The sequence below is a fragment of the Stegostoma tigrinum genome, chromosome 26, assembly GCF_030684315.1.
Source record: "Stegostoma tigrinum isolate sSteTig4 chromosome 26, sSteTig4.hap1, whole genome shotgun sequence".
NCBI lineage: Eukaryota > Metazoa > Chordata > Chondrichthyes > Orectolobiformes > Stegostomatidae > Stegostoma > Stegostoma tigrinum.
The window spans coordinates 8,187,496-8,206,074 of record NC_081379.1 but is presented as its reverse complement, the minus strand read 5'-3'; the positions used below and the strand labels follow the sequence as shown (position 1 = coordinate 8,206,074).

Here is an 18,579-nt window from a genome sequence, read left to right as displayed (position 1 = left end):
AAATGAGGTGTTGCATTTTGGTAAGACAAACCTGGGCAGTACTTACACAGGAGAGCCTGGGGAGTGTTGTCAAACAGAGAGACGTAGGAATGCAGGTAATAGTTCTTTAAAAGGGGCATCACCGGTGGACAGGATGTTGAAGAAGTCATTTGGTATGCTAGCCTTCGTCAGTCATTAAGAACAGGGGTTGGAATGTCATGTTATGGCTGTTCAAGAAATTGGTCAGGCCACATTTGGGGTACCGCATCCAATTTTGGTCACCATGCTGTCAAAAGGATATTCATTAAACTGGGAAGGGTGCAAAAAAGATTTACAAGGATGTTACTGAAACTGGAAGATTTGAATTACAAGGAGAGGCTGGGACGTTTTCCCTGGACCATACAAAGCTGAGGAATGATCTTACAGAAGTTTGTAAGACCATGAGGGGCATAAGTAAGGTAAATAGCCAAGGTCTTTTCCCCAGGGTAGGGGAGTCCAAACATAGAGGTACTGGGTTTATGGTGAGAGGGTAAACATTTAAAAGGCACCCAAGGGACAACTACTTCAAACAGAGAGTGGTGTGTATATGGAATGAGCTGCTAAAGGGAGCAATAAAGGTGAGTACAATTACAACATTTAAAAAACATTTGGACAGCAACATGGATAGGAAGGATAGAGAGGGATATGGGCCAAATGTGACTGGTTCAGTTTGGGAAACTGAGTCAGCATAGATGAGTTGTGGCAAAAGATCTGTTTCCATGCTGCCAGACTCTCTAACTCAATCAGAGGAAACACTGAAAATCACCCCTCTTTCAACAAAAAGAAGGCTGACTAATTGTCAAACAACATCATACTGTATGTGTGCAGTCTATTTAACAGTAACCCAGAATTGCTGATATACAAAATAAAGTACAGACTGATTATAATTGCCCCGTGTTTTTCCTCGTACTTACAACTAGTTTAAAGGATTTTTTTTATTTAAGAAACTATTACAGTCTCGGTAACTGTTACATGCTCAAAATAAATTTTGGTCATTTTTGTGACAGTGTTATGTGCACCCCTCCCCTTTCACAATTGCAAACTGCACGCTTCAGCTAACAATGGCTATTTGCCTATAAAACCGGCCTTAATGTAAAATGTCATGAGAATTTAGTGATTGTTTAGAATCACAGGAGAATTATAGCACAGAAGAATGTTGTTCAGCCCATGTCGACCCTCAACAACAACACTTTAGCTCACCCCACCCTCTTCCTCTAAGCCAAGATGTACAGTAAGTTTCTCGGCACATTAGCCAACAAAACAAAGCTTAATTTGTAATGAGAAAAAAACATGCCGTTCCACTCTTATGTGGTCGACACTGTCTGTATGTAACAGCACTTTGATGTCAATGAATAACTAGACTCAAAGTTCATACAGCTAGATTATGGGAAAAGTGAGGATAGTCCATTTATTTTAGATTGTAAGTTATTCAAAAAAAAAATTGCTTCTGAGTTGTACTTGTATTTTGCCTGTCCCCAGAGATTTTCTAAAGCATCCCATTGCAGCTACAAAATTATACTGGTCTGAGGCCAGTGATTAGCTTTGTATTGTTTATGAATGTAAATTGCAAACTCATGTTTAAAAATAAATAAGTTGCATTTATGTCGGGCATTTTACATCCTCTGAATAACGCAGAATGCCTCACAGCCAATCAATTATCTATGTGTTGTAGGTAGCCAAACCTTCCAATTTGCACACTGTGGTGGCGAAGTTGTAGAGTTGCACTGAATCCTGAGCTGCGGTGTGTATCTATTAAGGACCTGTTTGGTCTATGATGCTAACTGACTGTAGGGAAATAACATGATCTACAGTCTGCAGCAAGCAAGTTGCCGTGAGATACAGCCTGTTCTAATGAGTGAACTGGGTTTGAGTGAAATGCACTCAAGTTGCAACTTTAAAGAGCTGAAGAGTACTGGAAGTGGATGGGAGATGTGATATGATGATGTGGAGGTGCTGGCATATGTCCAGTTCCAAGGTTTGTGGACATGGGGTGTATGTAGTCACTGTCTATGGACCATTCCCTGAGTTCTGCGACTGGGTGTTCAAGACTGAGTTCCTTAGAAACAAGTGGTGAGCTGGAATCACCAAATACCCACTCAGACCTCCACATCATGACTTCTTAGCATCTGTTTTGTTCACAGTACATGGCAGAACAGGAGGTTCCATCTTAGTGAAGCAAGAATGGCTGTGCAGGACATTGAAGCGGCTTTTGGAATACCATGTTCAATTCTGTAATAAGAATGTTGTCAAACTTGAAAAGGTTCAGAAAAGATTTACAAGGATGCTACCAGGGTTGGAGGTTTGACCTGAAAGGAGGGGCTGATTGGACTGGGGTTATTTTTCCTGGATCGTTGGAGGCTGGGGAATGACCTTATGGAGGTTTATAGAGTCACGAGGGGGAATAGCCAAGGTCTTTTTTTCCCATGGGAGGGAGTCTAAAACTAGATGGCATAGGTTTAAGGTGAGAGGGGAAAGATTTAAAAGGAACCTAAAGAGGTAATTATTTCACACAGAAGATGGTCCATGTATGGAATGAGCTGCCAGAGGAAGTGGTGGAGGCTGGTACAATTACAACATTTAAAAGGCACCTGGATGGGTATATGAATAGGAAAGGCTTAGGGGGATATGGGAAAAATGTGAATAGATTAATTTAGGATATCTAGTCAGCATGGATGAGTTGGACCAAAGGGTCTGTTTCCATGCTATACATCTATATGTCACTGTGACACTATCTGTGGTTAAACAGGCTAATAGGAGGTAAGAATGCCCCTTTAATAGGTATCTTGCAGTTGCTTTGCAAAAATCTTGTGTCAACCTCCCAGGTCACTGTTGGGAGCAACAAAGTGCATTTTCCAATGTCAAGGAGATAGGCTTTGCTTGAATTTTCACACAACTTTCCCACATTTCTCTCCAGAGCCCATTGTTCATTCCTCTTTAAGATTCCACCCTGTGTCCTCGAGCATCCTGGTTAGAATCCAAGAAAAATCTGGGCTCTGGGAGTTAACTACGAGGAGAAATTAAACAAGCTTGGATTGAATTTCTTGGAATTGAGAATGATTAAGGGATCATTTTGATTTAAAGGTTTCAAGATGTGAATGGGCGCAGATTGTTTTGCTGTAACTTGCCTTCCTCTGCTGGGTTGGGAGTCTAGGAATAGGGACCATAGTCTGAGAATTGGAGCCAGACCTTTCAGAAGTGAAATTTAAGGAACATTTCTCCACACAGCAGTAGGTATTTGGAACCCACTTCACAAATAGCACTTGATGCCAGATTTAATTGTTAATTCATGAATAGATTGATAGATTTTTGTTAGTCAGCAGTACCAAGGCATACCTGGGTATTTGGAGTGCTGTTACAGGAGAGCTTCAAGGAGCTTAATGGCCTCATCTTCGTCAGCTGTTCCTAGCATCATTTGCACAGTTAAATGAAAAACTTACACCGTCTGCAAAGGCTGTTAAATTTCTGCAATCTCTGATTCTTAGTCCCAAACATTTGTACTTCTGTGGGCACCTTCTGCATTTGGTGGGAAATATTTCACAACTGCAGAACACTAGATACTTTTTCTAACTATCAAGAGGATCGTTCCTTGCTTCTTGCACTGACAACTGGCTTATCAGTAGTAGCCTATGTAAGAGATGGTAATGGAGAGATATATTTTACACCTGGTAGGAAGAGCAGAGGATGTATGCTGGCAGAAGTGGTGACTGCAGATATACTTGCAGAAAGAAAACTATGCAGAAATCTGAAGAATAAGATTTGCAAATGAATGCTTTGAAAGAGAAAGTGGCAAAGATGGTGTTGGTGGCTGTTCTTGAAATTATGTATAATTGGAAAGAGGCTGTGGATTTCTGAATAAATTGGACTTTATATTGGATGGAATTGAATAGATTGCTACAAGACAACATTGAAGAAATCAAGGTTAATGACTTAGGCAGCTGATAATCCTGGAAGAGAAGTAAGCACTCATGGTGATTAAACTAGAACTGGAGGCTGAGTCTCTGCTGCATATCAAGTAGTACGCTGAGCCATCTGTTTTATTCGGGACAGGAGGAAGAATATCTCAAGAATATTTTTAAATATAAATATATTTTAAATACCCACTGTCATTTCTTGTCAATGTTGTCCTTTCGATGTAGTTTTTGTTTTAAAATATAGTCTTCTTAGTGGTAAAAAATCATTGTGCATTGTCATCATTTTCAAATAAAGATGTTTGACCAAATCTTGATTCATAGAATTAACATGGGGAGAGGCTGCCAGCTGTCTCTAGTCTGCTATTTTCAACATTCTTGTGAATTTATTGATCTTACTGATATATCACTTTCCACTTGTTTTCCAGTGTATTATATATGATCTTCTCTCTGGTTATTATCTGGGTCCAAATGGATCACCACCCTGGGCAGATGAGTCAAGTTACAGCCACATCAACTTGCATTTGCTTAGCACCTCACTTCTTAACAGTAAAATGTTAGGTGTTTTACAGAAGCATAAATAGACCAAAACTGACATGAATAGAACATGTGATAACGGGAACTGCAGATGCTGGAGAATTCAAGATAACAAAGTGTGAAGCTGGATGAACACAGCAGGCCAAGCAGCATCTCAGGAGCACAAAAGCTGATGTTTCGGGCCTAGACCCTTCATCAGCGATCTCTGATGAAGGGTCTAGGCCCGAAACGTCAGCTTTTGTGCTCCTAAGATGCTGCTTGGCCTGCTGCGTTCATCCAGCTTCACACTTTGTTATCTCTAACATTACAGCATCACCTTTTCCAAATTTGTTTGTTCATGTACTGTATTAATTCAAACACAAAATAAAGATAAAAGGTAAAATTCTTGTGCATTTATTTGCCATTTTACAACAAGTTGAGATCTACTAGACCTCTGTTATAATAGCTATTGACTTGTATTGTGATCTGTAAAGTAATATGATTCTCCCACGTTAGCATTTGTGCAGATTGAAAGGACAGCATTGTGACCGCAGTACTGATTATGTCAAACTTTCACTTTGGCTTCTGCTTTTCTCTCTTTAGCCGTGACGATTTGAGAATGCCGCAGCCTAGAGTGAGGTTAATAGTGACTGGTGATGATTTTGGATATTGCTTAAGGAGGAATCGAGGTATTATGGAATGCTTCAACGCGAGAGCAATTTCCAATGTTTCCTTATTGGTAAATGGCACTGCAGCTAAAGAAGCTGCTATATCAGCTGTAAGGTGGGTTCATTCTTTCCACACTTCATTTCTGACTCTTATCAATAACTGTTATTTTGCAGGTGTAGCAGGCCCCTGACGTATGAAAGCTCGAACTTACGAGCAAGATTCCACAGTACTATTAATTTTAAGTGTCTGACATATGAACACTCACTTGGACTTACACAGTGGATATTTTATATTGGACTGATTTTTGTTCCAACTTGCAGACAAAAGGACTTATGAATGTACTCAGGAGCAGAACCCACTTGTAACCCTAGGACAGCCTGTATAATTTATTTCTATATACCCAACAATTCAGTCATTTAGAATGCAATAGCAACTAACTTTGAAAGTTGGTGGAAGTTATAATGAAAGAAGAGCAGAAAAGCTTGCATTTTGGCTTCCAAATCTCCCCAAGTACTTTACAGTCAATTAATGCTTTTTGAAATGTTTTGGTTATTGTAAAGGTAAAACCAACAGCCACTTTGCTCCTGCTCAAGATCCACTATCAATTGTGAGAAAAAGCACCATTTTGTTTGTATTAGTCATGTTAGGACTTAAAATATTGGGTGAATGCCTCTGCTGTTTTGTAAACATTACAATATCATAAGATCTATCACAGCTCCAAGGGAACAAACATGTTTAATATCACATCTAAAAGACAGCATCTCTGACAATGCAGCACTCCCTTGCTACTGCAATGAAGTGGCAGCATAGATTATGTGCTTAAATCTCTGGAATAGGACTTGTGCTGACTGAGTGAGTCAGAAGTTTATAGGTTTGAGTGCTATCCACTGAGCCAATGACAGTGGATCCACATTTACAGGTAAACCATGTCCCTTTAGCTGATGCAAGGAATTCTAGCTGTGTGTATATTCCATCGTTGTTGTAAGCCTGTTGCAAAGTTACCTACATTAAATTTTGCTAAGTTGTTTGAGACTACCTGAAGGTAGAAGTCTTGCTTTTAGACCAGTTATGAAACTCATAATGTTCTGTGGTGGTCCTTTGGAAGGTGTTTTGGATCACCCAGAAAAATGTGTAATTTTTAAATGTGCGGTTTAATTTTTTTTCTTAGTTTATCATATAGTTATACGATGTTGCCGGCACACTAGTCGGCATTTGGCTGCTGGAAGCCGGACTACACGCATATTTGCAGGCATACTCAAGACTCTGCTTTCCTTGGGTTAGAGGACAAAGTAAAACTGGCAGCCCCAAATTATGCTGTAAACTTTATCAGACCCGAAGTTGTACCTTTAGGGATAGTCATAAACAGCTACTTAATCCCAGCCTAAACATGTTGAACTAAACTTTATTCTATAATCATCAACAAAAATTCATGGTCATTCCCTATGACCAGTTTTACAGAGGGTGAAAGTGAAGTTCTTTCTACTTTTAAAATATCTTTAATCCTTGCCATTTGGTAAGGCAATTTTTGTTTCTATTGTAGTCCCAGAATAAACAAATCCAATATTTTTGCACTCCTAAGAATTTGATTCTGAATTTCAAACTTGATTTGGCAGAGATGCATAATTTAAGAATCACCACAAGACATCAATCATTCAATATGATCACGGCTGGTCTGACATTCCTGTCATTTATTTTTCTGTGATTGCCCCATTACTCTTGATTTCTCCTTCTGATCAAAAATGTATCTGACTCAACCTTTTAAATATACACAAGAACTTTGCTCCACAGCTCTCTGAGGCAAGGAGTTCCAAAGACTTTCAACACTCTGATAGAAGAAATTCCACCTAATCTTGTTTTATATTAGTACCCTTTTATTCTGAGACTATGCCCTCTGCTCCTGGATTTTCCTATTAGGGGAAACATCCTCTCAGCATTTACCCTGCAAAACCCCTTTAAGAATCCTATATGTTTCGATGAGATCACCTCTCATTCTTCTCTACTCCAATGAGTACAGTAGTAAACTGTTTCGCCTTTGCTCATAGAACAATCCCTCCATAGAAGGGATCTCCTATTGGAAAGAATCCAGGTTAGGCCATGAATACACACTATGTGCACTTGTTCAGTAAATTCATATTCACAACTTCATGTGTGCAAGCACTGAATGATTTTCCATCTTCCCCAGGAGGGATATAATCCCTGAGTACTTTGCCTTTCACAGTAATCATGCAATGTAGAAAGATTTAAAAGGGACCTGAAAGGCAACTTTTTCACACGGAGGACAGTGCATGTATGAAAGAGCTGCCTAAGGAAACGGTAGATGCGTGTGCAGTTATAACATGGAAGACTTTTGGACAGGTATGTAGATAGGAAAGGTTTATTGGGATATTGGCCAAATGCAGGCAAATGGAGTGTTCACATGGGGAAATCGGGACAATATTGACATTTTAGGCCGAAGGGCCTGTTTCAGTGGTGTCTAACTATGACTCTATACAGTCGCTGGGGGAGGCGATGGCCAAGTGGTATTACTTCTGGACTGTTAATCTAGAGATCCAGATAACATTCTGGGGACCTGGGTTTGAATCCTATCACGGCATATGATGGAATTTGAATTCAATAAAATATCTGGAATTAAGAATCTAACAATGATTGTGAATCCATTGTCAATTGTCAGGGAAAAAACCATCCTGTTCGCTAATGTGCTTTTCGGGAAGGAAACTGCTGTCTTTAACTGGTCTGGCATATGTGTGACTCCAGACCCACAGCAATGTGGTTGACTCTTAACTGCCCTCCGGGCAACTAGGGATGGGCAATAAATGCTGCCTGAGCAGCATCACCTCATCCTGTGAATGAATAAAAAAAAATCAGCAATAGCCTTAACTCTTACCTATCTAGATTTTATACTTGTACTGCCTTAAAACCACCTGCACCAAGATGAACACTATTAGTCCAGAGCTGCTCTGCATGACTCCTGATATTGGCATTGCCTGCAAGGAGAAATTAGCACCCTGCTTTGTGAGCAGAAACCTGGAGATCCTGGTGGACAAGGTGATGCAAATGCAAGACATCCTCCTCCCCAGGCCCAGTGAAAGCCACAATGCCAGACTGTGCTCTCTGTTTCAAGATTGCCACCTGGGTCATTGCAATCTCAGCTGTCTGATTAAAATGCTCAGCAATGTAATAGGTCAGTGACCTTCTCCACTCTGCCAACATTATCTTTCCAAAACCCCTCACTGACTTGATCTCTGCTACTGCACCCACCTCCCACCAAGGTTCATGCTCTATTACTCTCACTACTATCTGCAACATCTTCCTTCACTTGCTGTCACCCACCCTAGCCCTGCACCAGCCCTGCATATGTCTGTGCTGACTACTCACTTGCTCAGGACATGTCCCTATCTGCATCAAAAATAATAGCTACATCACCCACCTTCATCTCCCTCATTACCTGACTCTCATTCCAGGAAGAAAACAGACCACAATAGGGCAGAAGACATTGTGGTGAACTGCCCAAAATCCATTTCCCCACCCTTTGTGTAGAGGTTGCTGATTCTGAACGCTCTGAGCAGCTGACTGAGTGACTCCAACTCCTTGGATTGGTATCAAAGATTTCCTTTGATTTACTGTGCTAGGACTCCTAAACAAAGGCTTTGGACTTGACTGAGGACTGCCGGCAACTGCGACTAGCTTCTTGGCTTTGTACTTACTGTACTGTCTTCCTGTTTAGCACAGTACTGTGTGTCTGGTATCTCCAGCTGAGGTGCAAAGCACAAAAATCCAAGGCACTGTAAGGTAAGTAGCTGCGTGCATCCAGCTAGTCTCAAAGTGAGTGAGTGCTAAAAGGTCAAATGAACAGCCCAAAGGTGAAACAAAAACAGAAATTGTTGGAAAAGCTCAGCAGGTCTGGTAGCATCTGTGAAAATGCCCAGAGATGGAACCTGGCCCACAGTGTAGTGTTTAAATTTACAAAGCATACTGTGTGGTTCTTAGAGGGTGTATTGCGTCAGATTCAATCTCTATAGAGACGCGGTATGTGTGGCTTATGCCCGTGGATAAATTGGAGCCTAGTACCCAACACGAAGATCCATTGGAGAAAGTGGAAAGCTGAACTCACCAGGAACCCACTCTGATTTCATGAAGTTGAGAATTTTTGGCAGCCGGTTTGCTTGCAGCATGTAGTAGGCTAGGAAGCTGCATATTAATGAGGTGAGATATGCCATTAGTCAGGTCATTATCAATAATCCCTCTTAATGGGCAACTCACTGCTGTCTACTGAGAATCTCGCCTCAACTCCCAGTACCTATTTAAAAGATGCAGGAAGTTGTTCCTGGTATAGAGAGAGGCCTTACTAACTTCTTATTTGATTCTGCCATATTTCTCACCATTCAGACCCCTATATCATTCTGCCCTTGATGTTCAGTGAATGTAACCAAGACAATATAGGTCAGCAATGAATAAAGCCAACACTAAATACCACAATATACAGTAATAATACAAAAACTCTGGTGACTTTGAGACTGGTCTCGTAGTCCAAAGACCCAGGATAAAGCTCTGTGAACAAGGGTTCAAATATCACCACAGCAACTTTGACACTTAAGTTCAATTAAAAGTTCTGAAATACTCTCAGTAATGCAGAAAAAAAATGGTGTTAACACCTGTCTAGTTCATTAATGCCCTTTGGGGAAGAAATCTGTCATCCTTACTGTGCAGACTTGATCCAGCTTAGCTAACATGTAATTCCAGAGCCACAGCACTATTTGGCTTTGAATTGTCCTTTGCAATGGGCTGCTGATTGCAAGGGCAGTCATGGATGGACAACAAAAGCTAGCCTTGCAACATCCACATCTATAAAAGAATGAAGAAGTTTGATCATACATAACAGAAAATACTGGAGATAATCAGCATTTCTGGCATGAGCCATTAGTTTCTCTGATTTTGATTTTGCATCTTGTTGTTCACCTTCAATTATTAATGCTTTAAATTAACACTCATAATTGGCGAATTAAACTTTGGAACTACAATAGTGATTTCATGCCCTGCCCTGCCTGCCTTATCACCATCTTAACCTCCAGGATTTGTGCTTCACTTAAAGATGGTAATCCTTTGCACTGGAATGCCTTACTCACAGGAGTCATTATATACTTCAGGATTTAACACAAACCGATTCTAAGAAGATTCACCCACAAAAAATTCAAAATACAGTATCTAATGATAATCATGGGATAACTATAGATGAGGAAAGCCAATCTACTACTTAGTTCATCCATCCAGGAGATCCAAAAACCAAAACGATGTCGAATGTACATAAACAAAACAATAGACTAGAGGGGAGTGAAACTGCTAATAAAACTTTAAATTGGTCTGGCTAGACTGTGTCCAGTGACATTGTTAGGCCAAACCTGCACCAAAGGCAGAGACCGTGCAGAGAAGAGCTGCAAGTCTTGAGCAGTGGAATCAAGGGTTATGGGGATAAGGCAGGAACAGGATTCTGAGTGTGGATGATCAACCATGATCATAATGAATGGTGGTGCTGGCTCGAAGGGCCAAATGGCCTACTCCAGCACCTATTGTCTATTGTCTGAATTGTGAGGGGTGTTTCAAGAAATTTTAGCTTTTCACCCTAGACAGACATACAGACAGATGATTAAGGGAATACAGAAAATAAACCCAGAACACTAATTTAACTGTGGGGCTGTAAAGGGGATACATGTTAATAAAATGTACATTTCAGACTGACACCAAGAAGAACTTCATCCGTTTTCCTTACTGTGTAGCACTTTAAAATAATCTGCATTGAATTTTATCTACTATTATTCGGTCTGATTATTTTGTCATTTCTGAGCAACTTCTGATAACACTATCCTTCCCAGTTTAGCATCATCTGCAAATGTGATCATTTTGTATTTCCTGTCTGAATCCAAGTGTGCTTGTGACCATGGGGAGAGCTAGGCTACTACATTTAATTTCCTCCACATGGAAATAACAATTTGAATAAGTACATCAACCAATTTCTTATCCAAATACAAGGTTTAACCTGAAGTGACGTAGATGATCAGACAGAGTAATGGAAATGAAAATGTAAATCATGAAACTATTTAATGAACAAGTGTAGGAGAGATTAATTTTTACATCTTTCTAAGTAGGTAAATTGAGATGAGTAAATTGACCTTGGCACCTGTAATTACCTTATGATCTGTGTTTTATTGTTTTTGAAGTTAAAAATGGGGATCTAATCAGATACAATTTTGTTCAAAGTGTACATGATAGTCCTGTAAGCATTTGTGATTAAATTACACTGCAATTTAAGGATTATCACCTGTAAATCCTAAGAGGCCAAGTTAGTAAAGGGTCTTTGAACTCCAACATTTACCTTTGTCAATGTGGATATGAATTTGAAGCCTTGACAGCACAAAAGAGAACACAAAACTGGGGGAAAATAGCCTTGTTGATCACAATTTTGAAATAAAATTTTACTTTATGAAAATTGACAACTGCTGTAGCACAAACAAGTTTATGCAACTAGTTTCTTTAGTTACTCAGCAGAATAACATCCAAGAATTTTAAAAAAGGCATTTTTAAAAAATAGAGACAAATTAAAACAGCTGCTGTGAGAACCAATGCAAGGGGAAAACCTTCCTGACCTAGGTCTTGCAACTGATCTTTCCTGGAGAGTATTGGTAAGAGTGACCAATGCTTAGTCCTCAAAAGTATCTTAATCACACTAAGCAAGCCCCTTATTGGGGAGAGCACTTGTTTTGTACTGGTAGTGACCTACCTCTGTTCCCAGAGGTCTGGGTTCAAGACCCACCTGCCCAGATGTATATAATGTGCCTAAACAGATTGATTAAAATAATTCCCAACCTTTGTACAATGTGACACCAGCACCACGCTAAATGAGACAGATTCAGAACATAAGTAGCAGTTCAAAACTAGAGATCCATGATGTACTTTGGGCCATCAGCTGCAGCAGGATCGTACATAATCTACAACCTGTGGTCTGACATGCTCCTTACTCAACCATTATGAGCCCAGGTTTTGAGAAGTCTAGGAACATGTGCCAGGAGTGGGACAAACAATGGACAAACTAAAAATGAGTGGCCAACCTGACGAGGCGACAGTACAGAATTTCATGCATTCTAGCCAGCAGAAGCAGCATGCTGTAGGTGGGGCTAAGTCATTTACAACCAGCAGATTAGATAAGATCAAGCTCCTCAGTCACAAATGATGGCAGACAATGAAGCTAGTATGGAAATTAGGCAGGGGAGGTTCATGAAAATCCCCACCCTGGTGGAGCCCAGCATATGAGTGCTAAAGAGTGCATCAGACTGTAGTGTCAACTGGATGATCCATTTCAACCTCTGCTGAAGTCTTCTCAGTCATAGGTGTCTGTCTTCAGCCAATACAATTCATTCTGCATGATGTCGGGGAATGGTTGAAGGCACTAAAAACAGAGCTTTTAGACCCTGACAACATTAAATTAAAAATGCAACCTACCAATTATGAAAGTAATTCAATGTTGAGGTGAGCTTATTTAAGTGATGGTGAAATGGCATATGATCTCCTAAGTTGCCTACAAAAGCATTTTCAGCTAAGTGTTTTTCTTCATTTGTTACAGTAGATATCTTAAAACATGAAACCCTGTCCTGTCATTCTTTCAGTTACTTGAATTTCATTCAAAGTTAACAGCTTTGATGGGATCGTCACAGCATGAGACAGTGGATTTTTTTTGAAAGAAGATGTTTTAATCTGAAGTCAGATATAACTTTTAAAAAAGGTTGTTTGCAATGCCTGAAGGAAAAAGTAGTTGACAAACTGATTAAGGATCAGCTTTGTGGTTATACAGATGGTTTTTCACTGAGTAAGGTCTGGGCCCCATGCAGTTGCTTGGTCTGAATGCCACCCCTGCTATATGTGTTGGAATCCTTTCGCTATGAGAAAAAGTGAAATATTCTTGGGATGTGAAAAGTTTTTATGAATGGTACAGCGGATGGCCATTGCTGCACGGTATGAAGCACCTTAACTGGGGTGCCCTTATTTGTAGCCTTGGCCGTCACTACACACAGCAGATATTGACACAGATCCTCGGAGGATCCCCTCCAGGCTGATCTCAAAACTCCATGACCATGGTCTCAGCTCTGCCCTCTGCAAATGGATCCTCCATAGGGAGCAATCAGTGAAAATAGGTAACTGCACCTCCTCCACAATAACATTCAACATTGAACCCCCCACAAGGATGTGTCCTCAGCCCCCTACTGTACCCCCTGTACACCCACAACTGTGTTGCCAATTTCCAAATGTCACTGTCTACAAGTTTGCTGGTTACACCACTGTTGTGGAATGGATATGTAACAATTACAAGTCAAAGTACAGATGGGAGGTAGAGGGCTTGGTGACGTGGTGAATGAAAACAACCTCTGTCTCAACGTTGGCTAAACTGAAGAACTGCTCATTGATTTCAGAAAGAAAGGAGAACACATCCCTCGCACCCCATCTACATCAACAGAACTGAGGTTGTGAGGGTGAACAGCATCAAGTTTCTCAGAGTGACGATAACCAACAACTTGTCCTGGATTTCCCAAGTAGATGCGACAGTCAAGAAGGCACAATGTCTCTTCTTCCTCAGGCAACTCAGGAAATTTGGTATGTCCACAAGGCCCCGCGCCAACTTCTACAGATGCACCATTGAAAGCATACTGTCCGAGTGCACAACGGCCTGGTACAGCAACTGCTCTGCCCAGGACTGTAAGAAACTACAGAAGGTGATGTGCACAGCCCAGACCGTCACAGAAGCCAAACTCCCATTCATAGAGCTGGGTGAACACAGGCCAAGCAGCATCAGAGGAGCAAGAAAGCTGACGTTTCGGGCCCAGACCCTTCTTCAGAAGTAGGGGAGGGGAAGGGGGTTCTGAAATAAACAGGGGGAGGTGAATAGAAATGGATAGAGGAGAAGATAGGTGGAGAGGAGACAGACAGGTCAGAGGTGGGGATGGAGCCAGTAAAGGTGAGTGTAGGTAGGGAGGGGATAGGTCATTCCAGGTAGGACAGACAAGTCAAGGAGGCTGGCGCCATTCCGCCTCTTTGACCTGTCTGTCTCCTCTCCAACTATCCTTTCCTTTTTATCCGTCTTCTATCTGCCTCCCCTTCTCTCCCTATTTATTTCAGAATCCCTGTCCCCTCCCCCATTTCTGAAGAAGGGTCTCGACCTGAAACGTCAGCTTTCCTGCTCCTCTGCTGCTTGGCTTGCTGTGTTCATCCAGCTCTATACCGTGATATCTCAGATTCTCCAGCATCGGCAGTTCCCACTATCTCTCCCATTCATAGACTCCATTTACATGGCTTGCTGCTGCTGAAAGGCGTCCAACACTATAAAAGGCCCGTCGCACCCTGGTTAGGATCTCCTACAAGCCCTTCCATCTGGCAGAAGGTATAAAAGCCTGAACTCATGCACCAGCAGGTTCAGGAACGGCTTCTTTCTGGCTGTTACCAGACTGCTGAATGGACTCTGTAGCCTCAAATAACGTAACCTGCATGCCTCTAAGTCTTTCTGATCTGTACATCCTTTGCTTGCTGTGATCTGCCTGTACTGCTTGTAAACAAAGCTTTTCACTGTAATTTGGTACATGTGACAATAAAACAATCATCATCGTCATCATTGAACCTATGGCTATGGAACAGTTGGCAGTAACAAGGACTGGAGCAGGTGCAAAGTGTTTTTTTTCCTTTTGTCACTGTTGCTTCATTACCACTCCCCCCCTCCAGTGGTTCTTATTAGAACAGTTCATCAGTTGTCAATAGTCTCACTTCTATTTCTTTAACGATGGCAAAATAAATTGGAAGCCGAAAAATCAAAAGAAATGACTCGAATATTAGGTTGTAGCAGCATGTCAAAAATGCAGTGTGACATTTAACTTATTGATGGGGTGCTGAGAGTGAGGACTACAATGTCTGTCAGTGTGCTCAATTTGCCAGGATGCAGTCAATGTGCTTTAAATGATTGAAAGTGAAATAGCTGCTCGCACTATTTGGTGAAATTTGGCATTGAGACCTTGCTTAAAGAACACTGTCATTTTTTTTTTGCTTTTTTTTAGTCCTTTTTTTTGAAAGGATACTGTTAGATTTATTACCATGAACAAACCAAATTGGAATTCTAACTGTTTCGACATTTGTTCTGCTATCTTTATTCAGTTGTCAGACATAAACATTGTTGGTTGGACCAACATTTATTGCCTTGTTGCCTGTGAGAAGATGGTGGTGAATTGCCACCTCTCACTGCTGCAGTCTACTGTAGGTAGACCCATAATGCCCTTAGGGATGGAATTCCAGGATTTATACCCAATGACACTGAAGGAACAATGATACATTTCCAAGTCAGGATTGTAAGTGGCTTGGATGGGAACTTGCAGGGTTTGGTGTTCCCGTGTATCTGCTGCCCTTGTCCTTCTAGATGGAAGTGGTCATGCATTTGGACGGTACAGTCTGAGGTGCCTTGGTGAATTTCTGCCGTGCATCTTGCAGATAGTACGTGCTGCTGCTACTGAATGTTGGTGGTGGTGGGAGTGAAGGTTTGAGAATTTGGTTCCAGTCAAGTGGGCCGCTCCATCATGGATGGTGTTGAGCAGCTTGATTCGTGTTGGACCTGCACTCATCCGGGCAAGTGTGAGTGTTCTATCACATTCCTGATTTGTACTTTGTAGGTGGGAACAGGCTTTGGGAAGTTAGGAGGTGAGACACTGATCTGCTCTTGTAGCCACTCTATTGATATGGCGAGTCCAATTCAGCTTCGGGTCAATTGTAACACTCAAGGTGCTTATAGTGAGGGTTCAGTGATCATAATACCATTGAATTTCAAGAGGCAGTTGTTAGATTCATCTGTAATAATAGACATTGTTACCTGACATTTATGTGGTGTGAGTGCTATTTGCTACTTTTCAGCACAACCCTCAATATTGTCCAAGTCATGCCACATTTGGACATATGCTTAAGTAATTGAGGAGTAATGAATGGTGCTGAATATTGTGCAATCATTGGTGAACTTCCCTACTCCTGACCACCTGATGGAGGGAAAGTCATTCATGAAACAGCTGAAGATGGTTGGGTCTCGGTCACAAACCTAAAGAGCTTCTCTAGAGTTGTCCTGGAGCTGAGATGATTGACCTTCAACAACCAGAACCATGTTCCTATATGTCAGGTATGACTCTTGCCGATGGAGAGTTTTCCCACAATTCCCATTAACCCAGGCTCCTCAATGCCATGCTTTTCAAACCATGATTATTTTCAGACAATTGTCCATGGCATATGGTCTAACATCGAAGGCCGAAGTGCAGAACAGGCCCTGTATTGTTCAAAAATTTTCTAGCAGGGAAGGTGGTGGTGGTAGAGTCATAATTTTGCTGGACTGGTAATCCAGAGGCCCAGACTGATGACGTGGGTTCAAATCCCACAAAGGCAGCTGGTGGAATTTAAATTTAACTAATAACCTTAGAATTTTAAAGTTAGTGTCAATAATGTTGTTTGTGAAACTAGTGTTAGAGTTTTAGAGATATACAGCCAGGAAACAGACCCTTCGTTCCAACTCATCCATGCCGACCAGATATCTTAAATAAATCTAGTCCCATTCGCCAGCATTTGGCTCATATCCCCCTAAACCTTTCGTATTCATAGTCCTAACCAGATGCCTTACAAATGATGTAATTATATCAGCCTCCACCACATCCTCTGCCAGCTCATTTCCATGTATGCACCATGCTCTGTATGAGAAAGTTGCCCCTTATGTTCCTTTGTACCTTCCCCTTCTCACCTTAGACCTATGCCCTGTAGTTGGGCTTCCCCCAACCCAGGGAAAAGGTCTTGCCTATTTACCCTATCCATGCTCCTATAAACCTCTATAAGGTCACCCCTCAGCCTCCGACGCTCCAGGGAAAATAGCCCCAGCCTATTCAGCCTCTCTCCTCAGCTCAAACCCTCCAACCTTGGCAACATCCTTGTAAATCTTTTCTCAACCCTTCCAAATTTCACAACATCTCTCCAAAGCAGAGTGACCAGATTTTCACAAGTATTCCAAAAGAGGCCTTACCAATGTCCTGTACAGCTGCAACATGACCTCCCAACTCCTGTACTCAGTGCACTGACAAATAAAGGCGAGCATACCAAATACCTTCTTCACTATCCTATCTACCCTGCGACTCTACTTTTTCAAGGAACAATGAACTTGCACTCCAAGGTTTCTTTGTTCAGCAACACTCCCAAGGACCTTATGATTAAGTGTATAAGTTCTGCCCTGGTTTGTCTTTCCAAAATGCAGCACCTCATATTTATCCAAATTAAACTCCATCTGCCACTCCTTGCTGCCCATTGGCCCATCTGATCAAGGTCCCATTGTACTCTGAGGTAACCTCCTTCACTGTCCACTACATCTCCAGGTAATTGTCATAAAAGTCAGAATTTGAATGTTGCTGTTATCTGTTTTATTCTTGATGCTTCTCGCTAAACATTGCTCTTAAAACTCTGAAGTCATCCAGACTTGAAATACTAGCTTGCTGTCTATCCAGGGATGCTGCCTGATCTGTTGTGATTTGCAACATTCCTTAGTTTCAGCTCAGATTCCAACATTTGTAGTAATTTGCTCCTATCTGATCATTGATTTTCTTCACAAAGAGAGTGAGTTTGAGTTTGTTCCGTAGCCTTCAACTCTGCATTCCTAGCTCCCTCACTCTTTCCTTCTGTCTGCCCAAAATAGTTTCTTGAGATGCAAGCTTTGTGTGTATTTCCCTGTTTGAGTTTCTCCAAGATTCACAATTTAAGGTGGTGTTTTACCCATGTAAACATTTCTGAAGTGTGAATGAGGGCCTTCTTATGTCTCCCTGGCAGGTTACTTGCTGGCTGGGTTCATTGCCTTTCATTAAAGTGCTAATTCAGTTCAGCTGCCTGTTGCTGAATTCATATCAAAACTTGACCATTTTGGTCAGGTGGTGATTAAGGCTATTTGGAGTCAGTTTTTTTTGGTTTTTTTTTCATAGTATCATTGAATCTGTAAAGTGTGGAGACATGCCATTTGGCTCAACAAGTCCAAACCAACTCTCTGGAGAGCATTCTATCCAGACTCACCCCCACCCCCACCCCCACCCCCTTACCCTATGCCTGTTACCCTGTAATTCCCATGGCTAATCCACCCAACCTACACATGTTCAGACTGCCGGGTGCTCCAGTTCCCCCGAAAGAAACCCATGCAGACACGGGGAGAATGTGCAAACTCCACCTAGTCGCCCGAAGCTGGAATTGAACCCAGGACCCGAGTGCTGTGAGGCTGCAGTGCTAGCTACTGTAATGCCCCGGTGTTTTTAAACACCGTTCTAGTCCATGGGAATACCAGGTATTAAATCAAGCTATGGAATTCAAGCACAGTAGCCCATGCTTTTGCATGATCGTAGTTGATCAACAATCAACATGTTCGTCCAAATTGTTCACTATATTG

The 18,579-nt window shown here is 41.5% G+C and overlaps 1 protein-coding gene across 3 annotated transcripts in view; it reads left to right on the top strand.

The window, feature by feature from the left end:
- The window catches only part of ydjc (YdjC chitooligosaccharide deacetylase homolog), a 73,877-nt gene that overhangs the window by 29,182 nt on the left and 26,116 nt on the right, over nt 1-18,579 (top strand). For 2 of the 3 annotated variants that reach the window (XM_048556035.2, XM_048556036.2), the window contains one exon: nt 5,046-5,225. The exons of the other annotated variant lie outside the window; for it this stretch is intronic. In XM_048556035.2, coding sequence (XP_048411992.1) covers nt 5,062-5,225 — 164 coding nt within the window. In that variant the 5' untranslated portion in view covers nt 5,046-5,061. The remainder of the gene's footprint in view (nt 1-5,045; nt 5,226-18,579) is intronic. 3 annotated transcript variants of the gene reach the window in all.